General features: G+C 59.4%; 1 protein-coding gene, 1 long non-coding RNA gene and 1 other non-coding gene across 3 annotated transcripts in view; 1 reads left to right on the top strand and 2 right to left on the bottom strand.

Moving 5' to 3' along the window:
- Nucleotides 1-11,876, top strand: part of FIBCD1 (fibrinogen C domain containing 1) — a 30,936-nt gene extending 19,060 nt beyond the window's left edge. The window contains exons 5-7 of the mRNA XM_006043305.3: nt 7,478-7,574; nt 10,794-10,973; nt 11,495-11,876. Coding sequence (XP_006043367.1) covers nt 7,478-7,574; nt 10,794-10,973; nt 11,495-11,754 — 537 coding nt within the window. The 3' untranslated portion in view covers nt 11,755-11,876. The remainder of the gene's footprint in view (nt 1-7,477; nt 7,575-10,793; nt 10,974-11,494) is intronic.
- On the bottom strand, nt 3,405-3,477 carry TRNAG-CCC. Its single transcript has one exon. It is a non-coding gene; the product is annotated as a tRNA-Gly (tRNA).
- Nucleotides 9,846-15,723, bottom strand: LOC123328668. The gene is made up of 2 exons (XR_006543662.1): nt 12,919-15,723; nt 9,846-10,086 (listed from the first exon to the last, which is right to left on the bottom strand). It is a non-coding gene; the product is annotated as an uncharacterized LOC123328668 (long non-coding RNA).
- Between the last annotated feature and the right edge of the window lie 3,195 nt (nt 15,724-18,918).

Genomic DNA, 18,918 nt, shown 5'->3' with positions numbered 1-18,918 from the left:
CTTGTGTTTTACGTGGCCACCTTTCAGGGCCTGGGGAACAGGGTGACTAGGCCCAGGGCCTGGTTTGGGTTTTGTGGTTGGAGGGAGGGTCCAGTCGGCGTCTGCAGGCTAGATCCCCCACCGTCCTGCCCTTCGGCCCCGGGGACACAGCCTTGTCCCCACCAGGGTTGCTTCAGCAGAGCTGTCAGCCGGCCTGATTGCCAAGCCCTCATCTTTGCATAATCACCAGAGGTCACAGAAATCAGGTCCAGTTCAGTGTCTCCTACCGCGGGGACCTGCAACAGGACTGACTCTGCTCTGTGCCCCCCGATCAGATCCACAGTGCCGCCAGCTTTCCCTTGGCCCCACCAGCCGAGTGCCCGAGCCTGTGTTCTCTGCCAGGCATTTTTACTGCCGTGCAGGGTCAGCCGGCTCAGACGGGCCTCTAATTGGCTCCACTGCGAGAGCAAACCTCCCCTCCCACTGTGTCCATTCCCTCCCTACCTGTGCTCCCCAGGCTGAGGAAAATCCTTCTCTTACTGGGAAGACATCAAAGGAGCTGAACCCCTGAACAGACCCAGCCCAGCAGGGGATGAGGCTCAGGAGAGATGAAAGCTCCCAGCCTCAGCCAGGATGCCAGGATGCAGGTGATGGGGGGTTGTTGCTGTGGGACACGCTAGGGGCGCCGCCTAGCAGGACTTGGGGGGTCCAGCAGGGTGTGGTCTCCTCCCTGTGTCCCAGGGGCTGCGGAGGCAGGAGGAGACCTGCCGTGACGTCAGTGGCTGTCGCCCGGCTCCCCAGTGTTCCGGGGGAGTCCTCCAAGCGCACGCTAGTAATGACCACGTTCACTGCTGATGGCACCCCTCTGGTCCGTGAGTGATCCACTGGGAGCGATTAGGATTTTTCAAACTTTGAACGTAGACGAGGTGGGGGGGTACACGTGGAGCTCAGCCCGGCGCCTCAGCATCTGATAAATGGCAGCTCTGAGCGCTGTTTGCCTGGAGCCGACAGCCACCGCCTGCCAAGCCTGGGAAACATGGCGGGGCGCCAGGCCCAGGGGTACCATTTGCAGTCACAGACAAGGAGTGGGCCCACTTCCTTCTGGGTTTCGGTGGCTGGTTCTGAAGGAGAGGGGGGTTAGACATACCGTGCCTCTCCCCGACCCCGCTGGGCTCACACCTACCTTTTCCTGCATGGCATCTTCACTGTGACCCTGCAGGGCTGACAAAGGGGTTGCTGATGGGGCCTTTGAAAATATATATATTTATTTATTTGTCTGCCCAGGTCTTAGTTGTGGCCTGCGGGATCTTGAGTCGTGCCGTGAGGAATCTAGTTCCCTAACCAGGGATCAAACCCAGGCCCCCTGTGTGGGGAGCTCGGAGTCTTAGCCACTGGACCCCCAGGGAAGTCCCTGTTGGAACCTTTTTTTTTTTTTTACAGAGAGGGGAACTAAGGCTCAGAAAGGGTCCTGTGACTTGTCTGAGGTCACACAACCCATGAGAGGCACAGCCAGGATTTGAACTCAGTTCAGGCTTATTCCAGCAATTGTGCTCTTGCTAGCAAGCCTAGGCTCTGGGAGCTGCTGCCCAGAGGTGTCCAGAAAGGACTGGAGGAGCAACTGCCTCCTGGGAAAGCCGGCACAGCGTCCCCAGGGGCCGGCTTTGAAGGGCTGCATTTGTTCCACGTCTAAGTTCTTTGTTCTTTAGAGACAAGAATCCGCCTCTGCCATAGCCTGCCACCCCTCCTCCCGGAACCGCCTGCTCAGGAGGCCTGGGAAGGCTGGTGGAGCACAACCAACACAGTTCTGCCTGTAATTGGTTTCCGCAGCAACTTCATCAGAGTCGAGGAAAAATCTCAGATGCTGCCTCCTGGGGACCCTTCAATGGCAGCAGAGAACCACCCCCACCACCACCACCTCATAGTGTTTGGACCCACCCTATGCCTGTCTCTTGTGCCTCAGCTCCTCCGACCACCTGCCAAGACCCTGCTCAATCTGCAGTTCACCCAAACGTCTCCTCCTCCGAGAAGCCCTCTAGGACCCCACCCTCCCAACCATCCCAGGAGGTGGCTCATCCTCCTCTGAGCTCTGGACAAATGTAACAAGTGTGACCCTTATGGACTCTTATCAACCAGCCCATTTAACCATGTCACCCATATACTGCTGGGTTGGAGCTGTTACAATTCCCGTTTTACAGATGAGAAAACTGAGGCACGAAGATGAGAAGAACACCTCACATTGGGAGCTGCTCTGCCCTGAGGCTGCCGGCTTGTGCATCCATCTCTTCTGGGGCTGTGAGCTCTCTGAGAGTCTGAGTCCCCCCACCAGTCCAGGCACACCACACGAGGTCTGCAGCAGCAACCCTATCATTTTGCGGAAGAGAGAAACCAAGACTCAGATGGTCGCATGGCCCTCGGCTGGAGCCTGGCTAGAACTTGAATCTCCTGGGTGCCAGCCCAGTGCGTTTCCTGGGACCCGCTCAGCTCAGCTATGATGAGGGAGGGATGGGGGGCTCACAGGCCTGGGGGGCAACGTCCACCCCCTTAGCCATGGGGCACCCCTGGGCCGCCTCAGCTTTGGGTACTGTCAGTCTCCCTACTTCAGGTTTCAGTGGGCCCCTGCCCTGAGGCACTCCTACTCCGCAGAGGTGGCCCCACCTCTCCAAACCTCAGTCTTCTCATCTGTCAAATGGGAGCATGAACCCCTCCCTCCTGGGCTGTGGTGGGGAGGACTGAGATCATCCTTGAAGGCACTGGGGTGACCAAAGAGCCAGACCCTGACTCTCAGGTCTCCGCACTCTGGGCGGCGTGGCTAACGAGATCAGCCGGGGCCTATTGGAGGAAGAGGCCCAAAGGACACTGAACCTGCGGAGCGCCAGACAGGCCCCAGGAGCCTGTCTGACAAACAGGGGACAGTCGGCCGCTCTACTCCTCCCCCCACCCCCTCCTGCCGCCCAAATGCAGCGGCTCCTTCCTTTGAAACCTCCGGGCACCATCTGCAGGACCATGTGGGCCCAGCGCTCCCTTGGCAGAGCCTCCCTGAGCGGCACTTGGAAGATGCCGGGCGGCAGGCGGCTGGCTTCTGAGAATCCGTACCAGAAAAACGCGCCCGTCTGTCTTCCCACTCGTGGCATCTGCCCAAGAGGCCGCAGAAGCATTTCTTCATCAATCACTTTGCAGCCGGAACCCGAGGGAGAGGCCCCAAGAGTTGGGCCAGTGGATATTTTAGCCCTAAAATTAATTGTTTGTTTCCCCACCTTTCCCCCACCTTTTGTGCCTAAATGGAGACTCCTGTTCCGTGGCTGGGACAGAGGAGGGGGAGGTGGACGCCTCAATCCTTTACCTGCCTCTCCCCTTTTTTTCATTTAGCTGTACCAGGTCTTACTTGAAGCACGTGGGACCTTTTAGTTGTAGCATGGGGGATTTAGTTCCCTGACCAGGAATCGAACCTGGGCCCGCTGCATTGGGAATGCCGAGTCTTAGCCACTGGACCACCAGGGAAGTTCCAAGAGGTCTTTTTTTTTTTTTTCCCCTGCTACACTGAGCAGCCTGTGGGAATCTTAGATCCCCGACCAGGTATTGAACCCAGGCCTTTGGCAGTGAAAGCGTGGCGTCTTAACCACTAGACCAGCAGGGAAGTCCCTTGTTTTCTTCTTTGTATCTTCTTGTCTGGCTGACCCTTGCTCTGTAATTGAAGGCCTTCTGGTGGGTGACATCTGGCCCTCCAGGGTCCCCAGAGCCCAGCTGGTTTCCAAAAATCTGAAGCCACAACTGCAGTTTACCCTGAACCCCGAGTTAGAGAAAACACTCCTGGGAGCCCGGGAGGACCTGCGGATGACCTGTGGCCTATGCCCACCTGGAACACATGGCATGCGGTGGTCAGCTCAAGGGCAAGACCAGGGCTTTCGAGTCTGAGATCCCAGCCATTGCCCGGCATGCTCGGTCACCCAGAGTTGGAGCTATGGGATCAAGACAGCCCATGGCAAAGGCCGACAACTTCAAACTGCGGGTCGTGATCCATTGGCTGGTGGAGAAATCAATTTAATGGGTTGTGAGCAACATGGGTTTTTTTTTTTTTTTAATGAAATGGAGTGGAATAGAACAGAAGAACAGGGTGGAAAATATTAACACCCATCCATCTGAAGGACAAGTATCGTTTCGGGAAGCTTTTGTTTCAGATACAAAGAGCTGTGAGTATGTGTGTCAGGATGTCAACTACATTTCCCTGGGTCACGGTCCAAGAATCTAAAAGCCACTTCTTTGGAACTGCGGCACAGCTGTGTCTCGGCCCTGGAAGGGGTCGGTCATGGTTTGTTACCACTCGGAAGAGCGCCCGTGTTGGCAAACGATGCTCTGACCTCTGAGCTTCGGCGGACTGTCAAGACATCTGCTGCTCTCAGTGACGGCAGGTGCTTCCCAGGTGGAGGAGAGCAGCCCGGAGGCCCCATGGTCTGGAACGTGTGCTCACCACCTCTGATCATTCCCAGACAGAGCCCCAGCCGGGGCCCTGCCTGCCACCGGCACCCAGCCTGGAAAGGGAGCGGGAAAGGGGGGCTGAAGATGGGGGGATGCTGAGAGATCAGCTCTTGGCCTGAGAGGCCTGGCAAGGAGACAAGGGGGCAGATTTGGGATGCCCCTGGTGGGTAGCAAGTGAGCATGTGGATGTGGGTGGTGAGACGCGGACTTCCGGGTGCCCAGCACGGCCTCAGGCTACGGAGTGAGGGGTGAGTCAGACTGTCCACCCATAGCTGCCTGACTTCTGGCCAGTGTCCAAGCTTCTGTCTCCTGGAATGGAAAGTGGGGCGGGTCAGGGGACCCAGAACCGGGCTCCTGGGGTAGGGGTAAGGAAGTGTGTGCACCGGACAAGGAGAACTTAGCCTGAGCGTCGGCTGTGGTCAGCTCTCAACCCAAGCCGGTCTGTCTGTCCCAGCGGCTAGGGTTCATGTCCTGCCTGTGCCTGCAAGCGTGACACCCCCACTTTCTACTTCATAATAGCGGGAACAGGGAAAACAACAGCGATGGCAGTAATGATACCAACTACTCTGGGGTTTATTCCTCGCTGAGGTCTGGGAGGTGAGCTGAGGGTGGGTGAGGCAAGTGTGGCCCCGGGGGCAGGAATGATGTTCCTGGGCCACACATTGGGACATGCGGGGGCCAGGATGGGCCCTTGCTCCAGGGTCACCCTGGATCTCCTCCCAGAAGCCAGCCCCTCTGGCCATCCACTATTCCTCTGATCTGCCCTGCTTCCTGCCTGGGCGGGAATCCCCTCAACCAGGCCTCACTCTGTGTTTCCCTGCCCCCAAGGGCCCTGACTTGGATTTCCCAGCTGGTGCCTGATACAGATGTGCTCAGTGGGACATTTGGGGGAATAGACTTGGGGCAGGCCCCTGGGACAGTTCTGGAGGAGACACGCCCAAGTCTGGGAGGAATATGGCCTGGGGCGGGGGCCGGGAGAGAAGGGAGGAGGGGAGGCCCTGGTGGCCCATGTCCTGGGGCTGTGGGTCTCCTTGGCTGGTATGGGCTGACCACCGCCCATGTGCCAGGCCCTGAGCGGACTATCTGTGGGTGAAAGTGTTACTTCCTCAGTCCTGTGCGACTCCTTGCAACCCCTTGGTCTTGCCATGGAATTCTCCAGGCAAGAACACTGGAGTGGTTGCCATTCCCTTCTCCAGGGCATCTTCCCCATCCAGGGACTGAACCCAGGTCTCCTGCATTGCAGGCAGTTTTTGTTGTTGTTGTTGTTGTTGTTTTTTACAATCTGAGCTATCTACAGCCAGTGGTCAGGGGGGTTTGATGCTGAGATCCCCATTTTACAGATGAGGAAACAGGCTCAGCGAGGCAGCGTCACTGGCTGGCACTCTAAGTGGCAGAAGCCCAGATTGGGAACCACTGTCCTCCCTGCCCCCGCCCCTCTCCTAGGCCCCTGCAGCCCTCCCCCCACCCCACCCCCAGCCCGGCTCTTCTTGTAGAAACAGGCTCTGCTGTCCAGGTCTTCTCGGGGGAGTGTCTGAGCTTCTGCCAGGATTAGGCCTTTCAAAGGGCGCGTGCTCAGGGTCCCAATCCGCAGCCATCAATACCCGCTCTCCACCGGCTCTCTGATCTCCGAGCCTGATCGAATTTCCTTCTGCTCGCGTCCCTTCTGAGGGCTTTCACGTGTCAGGGCCAGGCCGGGTTGAAGGTAGCGAAGCAAAGGAAAAAGGTGTGGCCGCCTCCCTCCCCTCCCGCCACCTGACGTCAGAGCTGCCCAAGCAGCCGCGGTGATGGACGGTACCCTGCGGACAGACCCACAGTTGCGGGCAGACGCCGCACAGGGCGGTTCCAGGCGGCTGAAGCCCGGCTGCTTAGTAATGGATCGGGCGGCTCTGTGCCGCGGCCAAACCTCTAACACCTCAGACGCGGGCGCAGATGGAGGCGGTGGGGGCGAGTGCTGCCTCTGCAAATGAGCAAGAAAAAGGCTTGTTAGACAGAAAGGCTTGGGGGCGGAGGGGGGGTGGGGGGCGGCGAGCGGGGGAACAGGATTGTCAGCGGATCCTGTAAATACTCAAGGCAGCTCTGGCTTGGACCAGCGTGCTACTTATTTCAAAGCAATTTAACCGATGGGATTCCGGACTCCCAAATCAAGAATGTTATTAAAATGAAGAACAGAAGCGGCCCGGAGGCTGGCTGCGGACTTCTGGTGCTCCCCTGAGAGGTGGCCGGGTCTCAGCTTTCCCAGGGCCCCCTGCCGATCCCCTACCAGGGGCTTTTTAATAGAGTTGGGGGAGATGTACATGAATGTAGCAGGGGCATACTGAGAGACCCAGCCAAGCCCGGGTGTGTGTCTCTGTGTGTGTGTTATGTGAAGTGTCAGTCGCTCAGTTGTGTCTGACTCTGCAACCCCATAGACTAGCCCATCAGGCTCCTCTGTCCATGGGATTCTCCCGGCAAGAATACTGGAGTGGGCTGCTGTGCCCTCCTCTGGGGAATCTTCCCGACCCAGGGATCGGACCCAGGTCTCCTGCATTGCAAGCAGATGCTTTGTCATCTGAGCCACCAGGGACACCCTGTGTGTGTGTGTGTGTGTGTTATTGGGCTTTAAAAACTCAAGAATGGGCTTTTGTTCAGTTTTGTTTTGACCCAGGAAAAAGTACAGAGACCCTTGTTCACCCGCTTATTATTTGACCAGTGGGGAAACTGAGGTCCCCGCAGGGATGGGACCAGTCCAGGGTCACACAGCAAGGCAGCAGAGTGGGTCTAGAAGTCTGGCTTTCTCCACTGCACCCCAGTCCACCCCAGTTCCTCCTTGAGGGGGCGTTTCAGGGCCTGGGGGCATTTGGTCAGTCCCCCCGCCTTGGAATACCATGAGCCTCCCAGGTCCAGGTCCCAGCGAGAGCTGTTGAGAGACTTGAGGCTCAGCCCCTGTGCTCCCCAAGCAGGCAGGTGAGGTGCAGTGGGGGGCCAGGGGACGCATGTGAGGTCCTGGGAAGGCTGGGACCAGCTCTCCATTCTCATCCGCTCTCAGGTGTTTCAGCGACGGGAGGACGGCTCCGTGAACTTCTTCCGAGGCTGGGAGGCGTACCGTGATGGCTTCGGCAAGCTCACAGGGGAGCACTGGCTAGGTGAGACCCCTGCCTGACGCCTGGCCCACCCTCTCCCTGTGCAATGCATGCTGTCAGGCATGAGTCCCCTCCTCACATGGATGCCAGCCAGGTCTCCGTGACCTCCTCACACCCAGGTCAGCTCCCAGGCTCTGCATGGAAAGGGGACCTGAACGTCCAGTGGAATGTGTTGTAGGAGCAGGAAGCCCAGGGCGGTGTGCTCACCGTGGGTGGGTCCCCCGAGGATGTGTGCTTGTCCCGCTGGGGGCACCCTGGGACCTGGTTTCTGTCCCGACTCAGGCCTCTGTGGCCGATGCAGGTGCTGGAAGACCGGGACAACCCTCACGCTCCCCTTGAGGGTCAGCACCCACCCCCGCCCAGAGCAGCACTGGTGCCCCTGCCACTCCTGGCATCTTAACTGAAATCTGTCAGCAGCCACTGAGTGCAGGAAAAGCATCTAAGTGGAGCCTTGGCCAGCTCCTGGCAGGCAGGGAGCCCCGATGAGAATGTCGGCGGGAGCCCAGTCCTCAGCTGCCCTGTGATGTGCCCTGCCTCTGCTTTTCCACATTCCCCTGCCACCTTTTCATCCAGTGTTTTCTCTTTTCCTATTGAGTTATGAGAGCTCTTTATATATTAAGGTTATTGATTCTTTGTCAGATACCCCTGATACATAGTTACTCCCAGTCATTTGTCCTTCAGCCTCTCTATTTTTGGTAACATTATTGCTTATTTCCTAGGAGTTTTAACTTTTTTTTTTTATGTAGTTGATTGTGCTAGTCTTTTCCTTCATATCTTCTGAGTTTTAGGCCCTGTTTTTCTCTCTCAGTGTCATAAAAATGTCTATTTTTAAAATACCTTTTCAGTTTTCGATGGTAGGTTCAGCTCTTTAATCCACCTGGGAGTTCACTGGGGTGACGATGGGGGTCTAAGTATGTTTCTGCATCTTCCTCCTCACGCTCTGTGATCTGAACTCTGATGGATGGTGGGGATGGAACTCCAATCACCCAAGGGGCCCAGGGAAGTGGGGGGTTGTGAGCATCTTGGTGGATCAACAAGGACTGGAGAAACCCAGAGAGTAAAGATGAGGGAGGTGGAGGCAGGGGGAAGGGGGCCTTGAGGGGAGGAAGGGTAGAGAGGAGGGAGACCCCAGCCCCTCCTTCAGGACACCTGCCCCGGGGCCCCCCGTAGGCACTGGGCTGGCCCATTAAGGAGTGGAACTCTGCTTATCCCGGCAGAGTGCTGTCCAAATGGGGGTCCATGGGGCCCACTCGGCGGTGGGGAAAGGAATCTTCCAGCATCCCCACGGGGCTGGGCTCCCTCTTGCCCTATACCTGGATCAGATCATCTGTCCTGGGCAAGAACTAAATGAGTTCATGGAGTCTGGGCGAGCCTGCCTGGGTTAAGCTCTGCCACTTAGCAGCTGTGTGACCTGGGCCAGTGACTTCACCTCTTGGCGCCTCATTCTCACCTATGAAACATGGATAATACTAGCAGCCATCTACTGGATCACGACAGCAGTGGCAAACACCTGGATCATGTGTGCAGTGGGCCAGGCGCTGTTCTAAGAGCTGTACAGGGACCCTTTAATTAAATCGGACTCACTCGAATCCCCCCGGCTTCATTAATCCACGTGAAGCGCTCATAGCAGCGCCTGGCATTTGTAAGTGCTGTCTGGGGGGTGGGGGCTTCTGTCGGCGGTGCCTATGGTCTGCCCTTTGCAGCTTGGGAGGCCCTCTGGCCCTCACTCCACGGGCGTGCAACCTGGGGCCCAGAGAGGGCCAGCAGCTTGCTATGAGGCTCTAGCCCAGGGAGACGAGGCCCCTGGGCTCTGGCAGCCGGGTCCTCAGTGGATGCAGGGAGGTTCTGGCTGTCTGGATGGCTTTTGCTCTCGTCATGGTTCCTTTTTCTCTGCCCTGGACCTGGACCGGAGTCTTCCCTCTGGGCTGATTGGGGAGGAGCCCACACAGCCCTCCCGCCCTGGGGGCATGCACACACTGACCCACGCAGGAAAGGAAGGCAGGAGGGACAGGCTGATGAAATGTCACTTGGTGCCAATAACTTGTAAGGCGTTTAATTAAAAGCCCTCTTAATCAAGAGGTAATCAAACTGGCAGGGAAGCACCTTGAGTGTGAGTGGCGGGAGCGGGGTGGAAGGGGAAGGGGAGGGCCTGGCATGAGACCCTAGGGTGGGCACAGGAGAGCGCAAGAGAGGAGGGACAGTGGAGGTGGGGGAGGAAGTAGGACAGGGTATGCTGAGGGGTGTCCAGAGCCAGGCATGGTCTTCTGCCTCTCGTCCACTAGGCCAGCATTTATTGAGCACCTATTGTGAGCTGGCCCGCCTCAGATGCTGGGGTTCCACAGTGAGCGGGACAGTCATGTTGATCGCATGGAGCTTCCACACTGGTGGAGGGGGGAGCCCGACATGGAAATAGGCAGCTGGGACCAGAATGACAAACACCAACAGGGGGCACCTGGGTTGGCAGACGTCCTCCACCTCGACAGGAAGTCAAGCAGTCTTCCTGAGGAAGTGAGATCTGAAAATGAACAGAAAGTAACCAGGTGACGGGGCTTCCTTGGTGGCTCAGCGGTAAAGAATCCACCTGCCAATGCAGGAGATGTGGATTCTGTCCTTGGGTCAGGAAGATCTCCTGCAGAAGGAAATGGCAACCCACCCCAGTATTCTTGCCTGGGAAACCCCATAGACAGAGCAGCCTAGTGGGCTACAGTCCATGGGGTCGCCAAGAGTTGGACACAACTGAGCGACTAAAGAACATCAAAGCAGGTGACGAGAGTTGGGAAAAGTGTCTCAGGCAGAGGGAACAGCATGTGCAAAGGCTGTCAGGCCAGGCAGTGCATGTGAGGACCAGATCCCATCTGGCCGGAGCCCAGAGTGTCAGAGAAGATAAAGGCACCATCACCCCTAACCCAGAAGGTTTTCCAGACTCCTCTTGACTCCTGCAGCCTTTCTACCAGCCTTCAGCTTAAAGCATTTGGGAAGCACAGCCTGATTTAAAGCAAACACAAAAAACACAAAATATGAAAAAACGTTGGTCCTGTTTCCTGCCAAACAGAGCTCTGCAGGAAGAAGGAAGTAGCCCAGGGCTGAAAGTACACCCTTGGTGGTGGTTGTTCCTTTCTGTCACCAGCCACATCAGCTTAGGTCTCATCTCCCCTTGGTTCTTTACAGGGAGGTCGCTTCCTCAGCCCCCAACTTCTCTCATCATTCTCTCCTGTATTTCAGGGCTCAAGAGGATCCATGCTCTGACCACTCAGGCAGCCTACGAGCTACATGTGGACCTAGAGGACTTTGACAATGGCACAGCCTATGCCCACTATGGGAGCTTTGGCGTGGGGCTCTTCTCTGTGGACCCTGAGGAAGACGGATACCCGCTCACCGTGGCCGACTACTCGGGCACAGCAGGTAGGGGTCCAGGCTGTGGTGGGGGGTGGGGAAGGGCCAGGGCAGCCCAGCCACCTTCCCAGCTAGAAGGACAAAGGAGTCTTTCTAGGCCAGGGGCCAGCATCAAGGCTTCTCATCACCACCACCAAATCCCCAGCTAGTCCTCATCCCAGCCACATAAAGCTCGCAGGGCCTCTCTCCCACAGAACCACTCATTTTGCAGATGAGCCAAGAGCCCAGAACCAGGAATCAGGACATCTGGAGTTTGAGCTCTGCTGAGCCTCTCCACCCACTCTGGCCTGGGTTTCTCCTCCCAGGGCCGAGGCAAGAAAACCCGGGAAAGGGTGTGTGACAAAGCTAGAAGGAGGGAGAGGCTGCGGGGACAGCCGCCGGGACCATCAGGGGGGCGCTGGGGCTGCCTGTGGACACCAAAGGTGTGGGAAGGGGCAGGTGCGCGCATGCTCACGTGTGTGCATCGTGCACGGGAAGCACGTGCACGCACCTGTGCCCCACTGAACACACACCTGTGTGCACCTGCGCAGGGGACTCCCTCCTGAAGCACAGCGGCATGAAGTTCACCACCAAGGACCGTGACAGTGACCACTCAGAGAACAACTGCGCCGCCTTCTACCGCGGCGCCTGGTGGTACCGCAACTGCCACACATCCAACCTCAACGGGCAGTACCTGCGCGGCGCACACGCCTCCTATGCCGACGGCGTCGAGTGGTCCTCCTGGACTGGCTGGCAGTACTCACTCAAGTTTTCCGAGATGAAGATCCGGCCGGTCCGTGAGGACCGCTAGACTGGCACGCTCCGGCCCCGCCCCGCCCCTGCTTCCCCGCCCCTTGCCCCACCCCCACCACGCCCCGCCCCACCCCACCCCGCCCCTCGCCCCAACCCAGTCACCAGGCCCCCACCACGCCCTCGCCCCGCCCCCAGCCACCACGCCCCGCCCCGCCCCCAGTCACCACGCCCCGCCCCACTCCCCGCCCCCACCGTCACCACGCCCCTCTCCCCCGCCCCCAGCCACCACGCCCCGCCCCGCCCCCAGTCACCACGCCCCGCCCCACTCCCCGCCCCCACCGTCACCACGCCCCTCTCCCCCCGCCCCCAGTCACCACGCCCCACCCCTCGCCCCCGTCCCCGCCATGATCACACCCTAGCCCCGCCCCCCGCTGTCACCACGCCCTAGCCCCGCCCCCAGCCGTCACCACGCCCACCCCAACTCTGCTCCTTCCCAGATGGCCTCCTGCCCAGATGCCCGCCTGCCCGTGCATGACTGACCTGCTCTCGCCATGGGGTGGGCCAGGCCAACCCCGACCCGAAGCACCCCCTGAACGAGTGAGGCCACACAGCACCTTCACAGTCCCCACCCCCAATTTGGCCCTGCTGATGAGGGCGGGGCAAATTTGACTACCCCAAATTCTGCCTGCCCTGATTTTAGCTCCATGGGCCCCGTGTCTGCCTTGGCCTTGGCCAGGAGTCGGCCACGTGCCCCTGGCAGCCCTTCCACTTTGCCAGCCCAAACATCTGGAGTCATGGGCGGCGGAGGAGGGGCAGATGGCACCCCTGGAGCCCTTTTAGCAGACAGAGGGAAGGGTCAGATATTTCTAGTTGGGTCCGACGCCAGCCTTCTCTGACCCTCTAGACCCGTCCTCAGTTTCTCTGGTGCCTGAAGGTCCCCTTCTCTCCCAAGTACTGGGGAGTCGTGGTACTCAGGGCTGCCTGTGCCCACGGGCTAGGTGGCCACATCCCTCCACGTCCCGAGGCCCGGCTGGGGTACAGCTGCCTTCAGGAACTCACATCCCAGGGTGACTGAGATCCGTTCCCTGGAGCCCTCCCTACCCACCCACCCTGATTCCCGATGTCTTTCCAGGCCTGGGAGGCCCCCAGTCCCCTTGGCTGCTCTGCCCATCCTCTTGCCTTCCGGGGGCAGCTGAAGTCTGGCCCCACCCCATCCTCCTACCTGTGGGAGGCACGGGACCTGTGCTGGGCCAGTGAAGACCTCTTGATTTTCGGGGCATTGGCGGGGCTGTGTCACCCCCACCATCAATTTCCAAGCAGGGACTCTGGGATCCTAGTCCTCCGAGGAGCAGGCTGGACAGAGAATGCTGGACCCAGAGAGGTTTGGTGGCTGGTACTTGGTCAGCCTGGACATGGCTGTCTCAGCGGGGAGGCTGCCCCCTGCTGCTGACTGTGGGTGTTGCCACCTTGGATCAGGGGAAAGGGAGGGAGTCACTGGGCAAGTGGGGGAGACTGAAGCACCTCCCAGGCACTCAGAGACCTTTCTCATGGAATCCTCTCAACGCTCAGTGCACTGGTACTGCTCCTGCGTAACAAGAACCGCAGGTTCCCCAGGCCAGAGGCCAGGAGGGGCAGAGCAGGGACTTCAGCCCATGATCCCCTGCTCAACCAGCCTTGGTGTCAGAACCAAGCCCAGGGCTGTTTTGCCGAGTTTCCGCCTGTAGGGACCTGAGAGAGCCAGGAGATCAGCCTGGAAAGCGGCCCAGAGGGTGGACATCCCAGCGACCCTCTCAGGCAGGGGCTGGGAGTGGTTCCTAACCAGGACACCTGAAGGCAGTTGAGTGGGGAGTGTGGGATCCAGCCCTCCCTTCCCCTCCCACCAAGGTCGTGCTTCGATAATAATAAACCGGAGTTGGCCACGGACTGCAGGAAAGGCCCCGAGGGCCTCTGATGTGCCAGGGGACCTGGCCGGTCCCCTCCAGCTTCACCTGGTTGTTGGGCGTTTGGCAAGGTTTTCCGGACAAGACCCAGTCCCTGCTCTCCTGGCCCTCAGCTGGAATCAGAGACAGCCAAGGAATTGGCGATGACAGCCCAGAGTCACCAGGGTGGTAACAGGAGTGCCAGGTGCAGGCAGGGTGGGGGCAGTGTGCTGGAGATGTGTGTAAGACGACCACATGGGCCCCCCTGCTGGCCCCTTCCCCATCCTCTGGAAACCAAGAGAGCCAGCCGCCCCTGCCCCTGGCTGCTGGGACCCCCAGCCAAGGAGCAGAGGCCATGTGGAACCCTGCATCCTCATCCTGGGGACCCCCCTTCCCCCTCCAGCTCCAGACCAGAGCCAGCTTCTGCTGCCAGCCTCGCAGTGCCAGCCACTGTTTAGAAAGTGCCAAGCACTTTCTGATCTGTCATCAAGCACGCTCCTGGTAAGCGTGATGTTAATGGATTCACAGATGTGCGTGTGCGTCAGAAGGCTCAGGGGTGCTCATGCCAGGGCTTGGCCCAGGAACAGACGAGCCACAGCTTTGGCCTGGTTGGGGGCCAGGCGAGGGTGGCTTTTAGGAGTGTCGAACCAACCTGGAGACACTGGTTCCTTCCTGCTGGAGATCCCTGGTCCCCCTCCGGAACCCAGGTCTGGCATCACTAGGGACACAGCCGCACCGAAAGCTGGCTGAATGGGCACACGGCCTGTCATGGTGAGGACTGCCAAGGCCAGTGCACCCCTCTTCCTAAAGGGCACCCCTTCCCATGGCCAGGAGCTGAGGCGCACGAGGCAGGCCTGGACCCCGGCTTGGAGGAGCCCACAGTGTGATTCCAGTGCACGTGGCTGTCACCAGAGATGGGAGTGACCACAGAAGGAAGGGCATGCTGGGGGAGCCGGAGGGGGAGCCACAGCACGAGAGAGATGGAGAGATAACAGATGCATGTAAAGGCCGCCTGAGACCCACGGTCACTGCACCCGAACGCTGACCACCATCACGATGACGGAGTCGATGGCTTGACAGTGGTCTACCTGTGACCCAGCCATCCACGTTGCCTGATCAACCCCCTCCTGCTTTCTCCTTCCTTCTCTGATGAGGCGAGAACCAAGCAGGGGAGGGGGGGCTTTCTCTACTGGGACCCTCAGGCAGGGCATTCACCCTTCCCTCTTCTGAAAGTTCCTTTCCATAGGCATAGGCAGGTTTTATGGGATAAGCCTCAATCCTTGCCGCTCAAACTCTGGATCCATCTCTGAGACGCCACCCAGCTGGCCACCCCAGCTCTCCGAGTTCAGAGGGTGGACGGGCCCTGGGTTTCTAGCCTGAAGGCCTCAGTGCAGTCAGCAGGAGTTGAGCACGGAGCCGGGGGCCGTTCTCAGATGGCATGCTCCCCCTGCAGCCACATGTGAATAGGTTTTGTCACGTTGGTCTTGGAGCAGAAGTGACAGCCACACACTTCAGCACCCACCGCCTCCAGGTCCCCCACGGCCACGCACCCTCATCCACACAGACCTCTGGCCCGGAAGCTGGGAGCCCCGTCACCCAGGGTTCAGAGGATTCGTGAGGTCCGTCAACAGGACCCGCTGGTCGTGTTGCACTTCAGCAGAAGGGGAGGGAGGTGGGGACGCCGTGTGTGCTGATGTTGGGGGACCCGGGACAGGGCCTTGACATGGAGTTTGAGGACTGACACGCTCACGGGAGAGACTGTTTAGGGACGTGCAGACAGGGACACAAGGCTTTGGTCCGATGGGCTGGCCGGCACCTCCCCAGGGCCTATTTCTTCATCTGTAAGAAGGGAGAGGGCTGCCCCCAAACTCCGAGTGCCCACACAGCTGGCAGGACTTGGCAGACCCGGGGCCGCTGACGTTGGACCTTGGTGCGGATGGAGGGTAAGGCGTATACACTGGGCTCTGAGTGGCCACGTTGGCCCGCTGCCATACCCCCAGGCTGCCTGACTGTCCACACGAGGGACAAGCCCAGCCCGGGACAAGTGCTCGTGGGGCCCGTGTGCACTTGGCGTCACGTGTGGTCCTGTCTCCAATAAAAAGTCTCGTGGTGACCAACTCGGGCCTCCGCCTCCCACCTGCTCGGTGCCCCACAGGGTGGGTCAGACACCCCAGGGTGCCAGGACCGCCTTGTGCACACTCCCCAGCATGGCTGTTTTGACATGGGCAACCCCTGTTCCCCAGACAGCTCTGTACCCCCAGGAACCGCACGAGACCCTGGGCAGAACCGGCCCCACTCCTGGCCAGCAGCCTGGGCATCGGGGTGGGAGAGGGGAGGCCTTCTCCCCTCAAGAGTGCACCTCCCGGGGCTGAAACTGGGCCCTTGTTTCCCATCACAGTCCCCAGGGTCCCAGTCAGTCTCAGTGGGTTTCTCTTGTGGCCGGGCTGCAGTCCTGAGTTGTTGAGACTCTTCATTCAGAAAATCAGTCACTGTGCTCAAGCCCTCAGTTGTGTCCGACTCTTTGCAACCCCATGGACTGTAACCCGCCAGGCTCCTCTGTCTATGCGATTCTCCAGGCAAGAATACTGGAGTGGGTTGCCATTTTCTCCTCCTGGGGATCCTCCCGACCCAGGGGTCAAACCCACATCCCCTGTGTCTCCTGCATTGGCAAGTGGATTCTTTACCACTTCCCTGGTGGCTCAGCTTGTAAAGAATTCGCCCACACTGCCGGAGACCTGGGTTTAATTCCTGGGTTGGGAAGATCTGCTGGAGAAGGGATAGGCTACCCACTCCAGTATTCTTGGGCTTCCCTTGTGGCTCAGCTGGTAAAGAATCCACCTGTAATGCGAGAGACCTGGGTTCAATCCCTGGGTTGGGAAGATCCCCTGGAGAAGGGAACGGCTACCCACTCCAGTATTCTGGCCTGGAGAATTCCATGGGCAGAGGAGCCTGATGGGTTATAGTTCATGGGGTTGCAAAGAGTCAGACACGGCTGAGCAACTAACACAACACTTCTTTACCACTGAGCCACCTGGGAAGCCCCATTCAGAAAATCAGTCCCTAATGACTGTTTATTCATAAAACAAATTTGAAGCTTAAGGATATAGCATCCCCTGAGTTGCTGTAATGAAATCCAGTATTTATCAAGTGCCTGCGTTGGGGACCGTGGGGGCCAGGGGAAGTGAATGTGCCTAGTGTCCTGCCTTGGGCTGGCCTGAGAGGGGACCCCCAGGCTGGGGTGTCTGCACTGCTGGCCTGTGTAGACGGAAGTTGCGGCCCAAGGCTCCCTGGACTGTCCTTAGCATTGGTCCCCTCCACAAAGGGTCCTCGCTGACGGGCATGTGGTCCTGCCCGCTGACGGCTCTGTATCAGGCCCACGCGGATGCCGCAGGGTGAGACCCCTGAGCCAGGCCATGGGAAGTCACCAGGGTGACCATGGCCGCCTGCTTTCCCACGGGCCACATCCACCCCCCAGGGGGACCCCTCTCCTCTGCCACCCATCCCAACTCCTCTGGCCTGGCTCACAGCACCATTCCGAGGTCTGGTGACTCAGGCACACGGAGGTTCTCGGAGCTGACGAGCGGTGCTGGCATTTTAGTGACAAATAGTGAGCTTCCCTGGTGGCTCAGTTGGTAAAGAATCTGTCTGCAATGCAGGAGACCCAGGTTCAATCCCTGGATCACGAAGATGCCCTGGAGGAGGAAATGGCAACCCACTCCAGTATTCCTGCCTGGGGAATTCCATGGACGGAGGAGCCTGGTTGGGCTACAGTTCATGGGGTCTCCAAGAGTCAGACATGACTGAGTGACTAAACCTACCCAGGGGAGAATCCACGTGGTAAGATTCCCAGGGCAAGGAGGGTTCAGCTGGCATGCCCGGGAGCTCTCAGGGGGATCAGCTGACCTGGGAGGCCGATGCTTGTGAAGAGGGCATCGTCCGGGCTCCCCTGGACGCCAGCAGCCTCCACCCTGGGCCCACCTGCCTTGTGCCCTGTGGCTCACCCTTCCCTCCCCACAGTGTGGGCTCTGCTGCAGGCCCCCATCAGGAGGAGTTGGAGGTTCAGGCAGTGACGAGACTTGCCCGAGGCCACGGCTGCCTTGTTGTTGAGCAGAGGGGAGCCTGACCCTAGGGGCTCACGTGAGGATGAAGCGTGGCAGAGGGAGGCATCTGAGATCCGAGGCAGGGGCCTGGGCTCAGCACAGCCAGGCTGTGTCACCCCGCGGGTTCCTGGCAGGTTCTGCCAGGGCAAAGGCCACTGGCCAGCTTGGACATCCCGGGACACAGCCCCGCCACTCCGCGGGGCGGCTTCCCAGGGAGCCTGGTGGCCCTGCGGCCCCGTCCCCCACAGCCTCCCGCGCTCCCCTGGGGTGCCAGGGGAGGCCTTGGCTTCTGGGAGCTGACCCTGGCGCCCCCGCCCATGTCCTGCAGTCTCACAGGTGGTACCTCCACGTGTCGCACTCACCCCGTGGGTTACAGTCGTTACCCCCTCCTGCTCAGGAGTGGGGCTCGTTCCCTGGAGGAAGTCAGGGGTTTTGAGGAGCCCGGAAAGGGACTTGAAACCAATATTTTGGGCCAGGTGTCCTGGGGAACTGCTGGCAAGCCCCTGGGGTTGGGATGTTTGGCACCAAATCTGACATCAGACTTGCTTCCGGGTGCCCCTGCTCCAGGGCTGGGGTGGAGGACTCCTGATTGCCCCCCAGTCTTGCTCCCTACCCCACCCACGCCCAACACTTGGGACCTTCTGTGGCCACTTCTCAGAGCCCTGGGCCCCCGACCTGAACAACGCCAGGGGCTTGTTTTCACAGCAGAATTGTCTTGGGCCCAGTGTGTTAACAGCCAGGTGGAACTTTCCTCCTAGGCGGAGGGGGTGGCCCTCAGGGCTCACCCCCACCTCTGCCATCCCCACTTTCCACAGCCGTCCCTGAGGAATTCTGCAGGGCACAGCTTGGGAACCAAATCGTCTCATTTGACGCCCATGGGAACTGGGGCACAGAGAGGGCAAGCATCTGGCCCAAGGCCCCAGAGCGAGTCAGTGACCCCACTGCAGGCTGTGCTCTGTCGTCAACCAGCACCCAGCGTCACGACCAGCCAGCACTCACCAGGGAGGTGAAAGGACACTGCACCTCCCAGCTCACTGCACACGTTCACACACGTGTGCACAGGTGCACACACATACACACAGCTGGCTCTGAACCTGCTTCAGTCGGCACAGGGTGTGCCCTCTGCCTGCGCCTGCCTGCAAAGTCCTCGCTCTCGCCAAGGACACTGAGCACACCCCTCCAAGGGGCCCGGAGGCAGCCCGT

Source organism: Bubalus bubalis, chromosome 12 (assembly GCF_019923935.1).
Source record: "Bubalus bubalis isolate 160015118507 breed Murrah chromosome 12, NDDB_SH_1, whole genome shotgun sequence".
Taxonomy (NCBI): Eukaryota; Metazoa; Chordata; class Mammalia; order Artiodactyla; family Bovidae; genus Bubalus; species Bubalus bubalis.
Note: the sequence above shows the minus strand (reverse complement) of the source record. Positions and strands in the feature narration are given on the sequence as shown.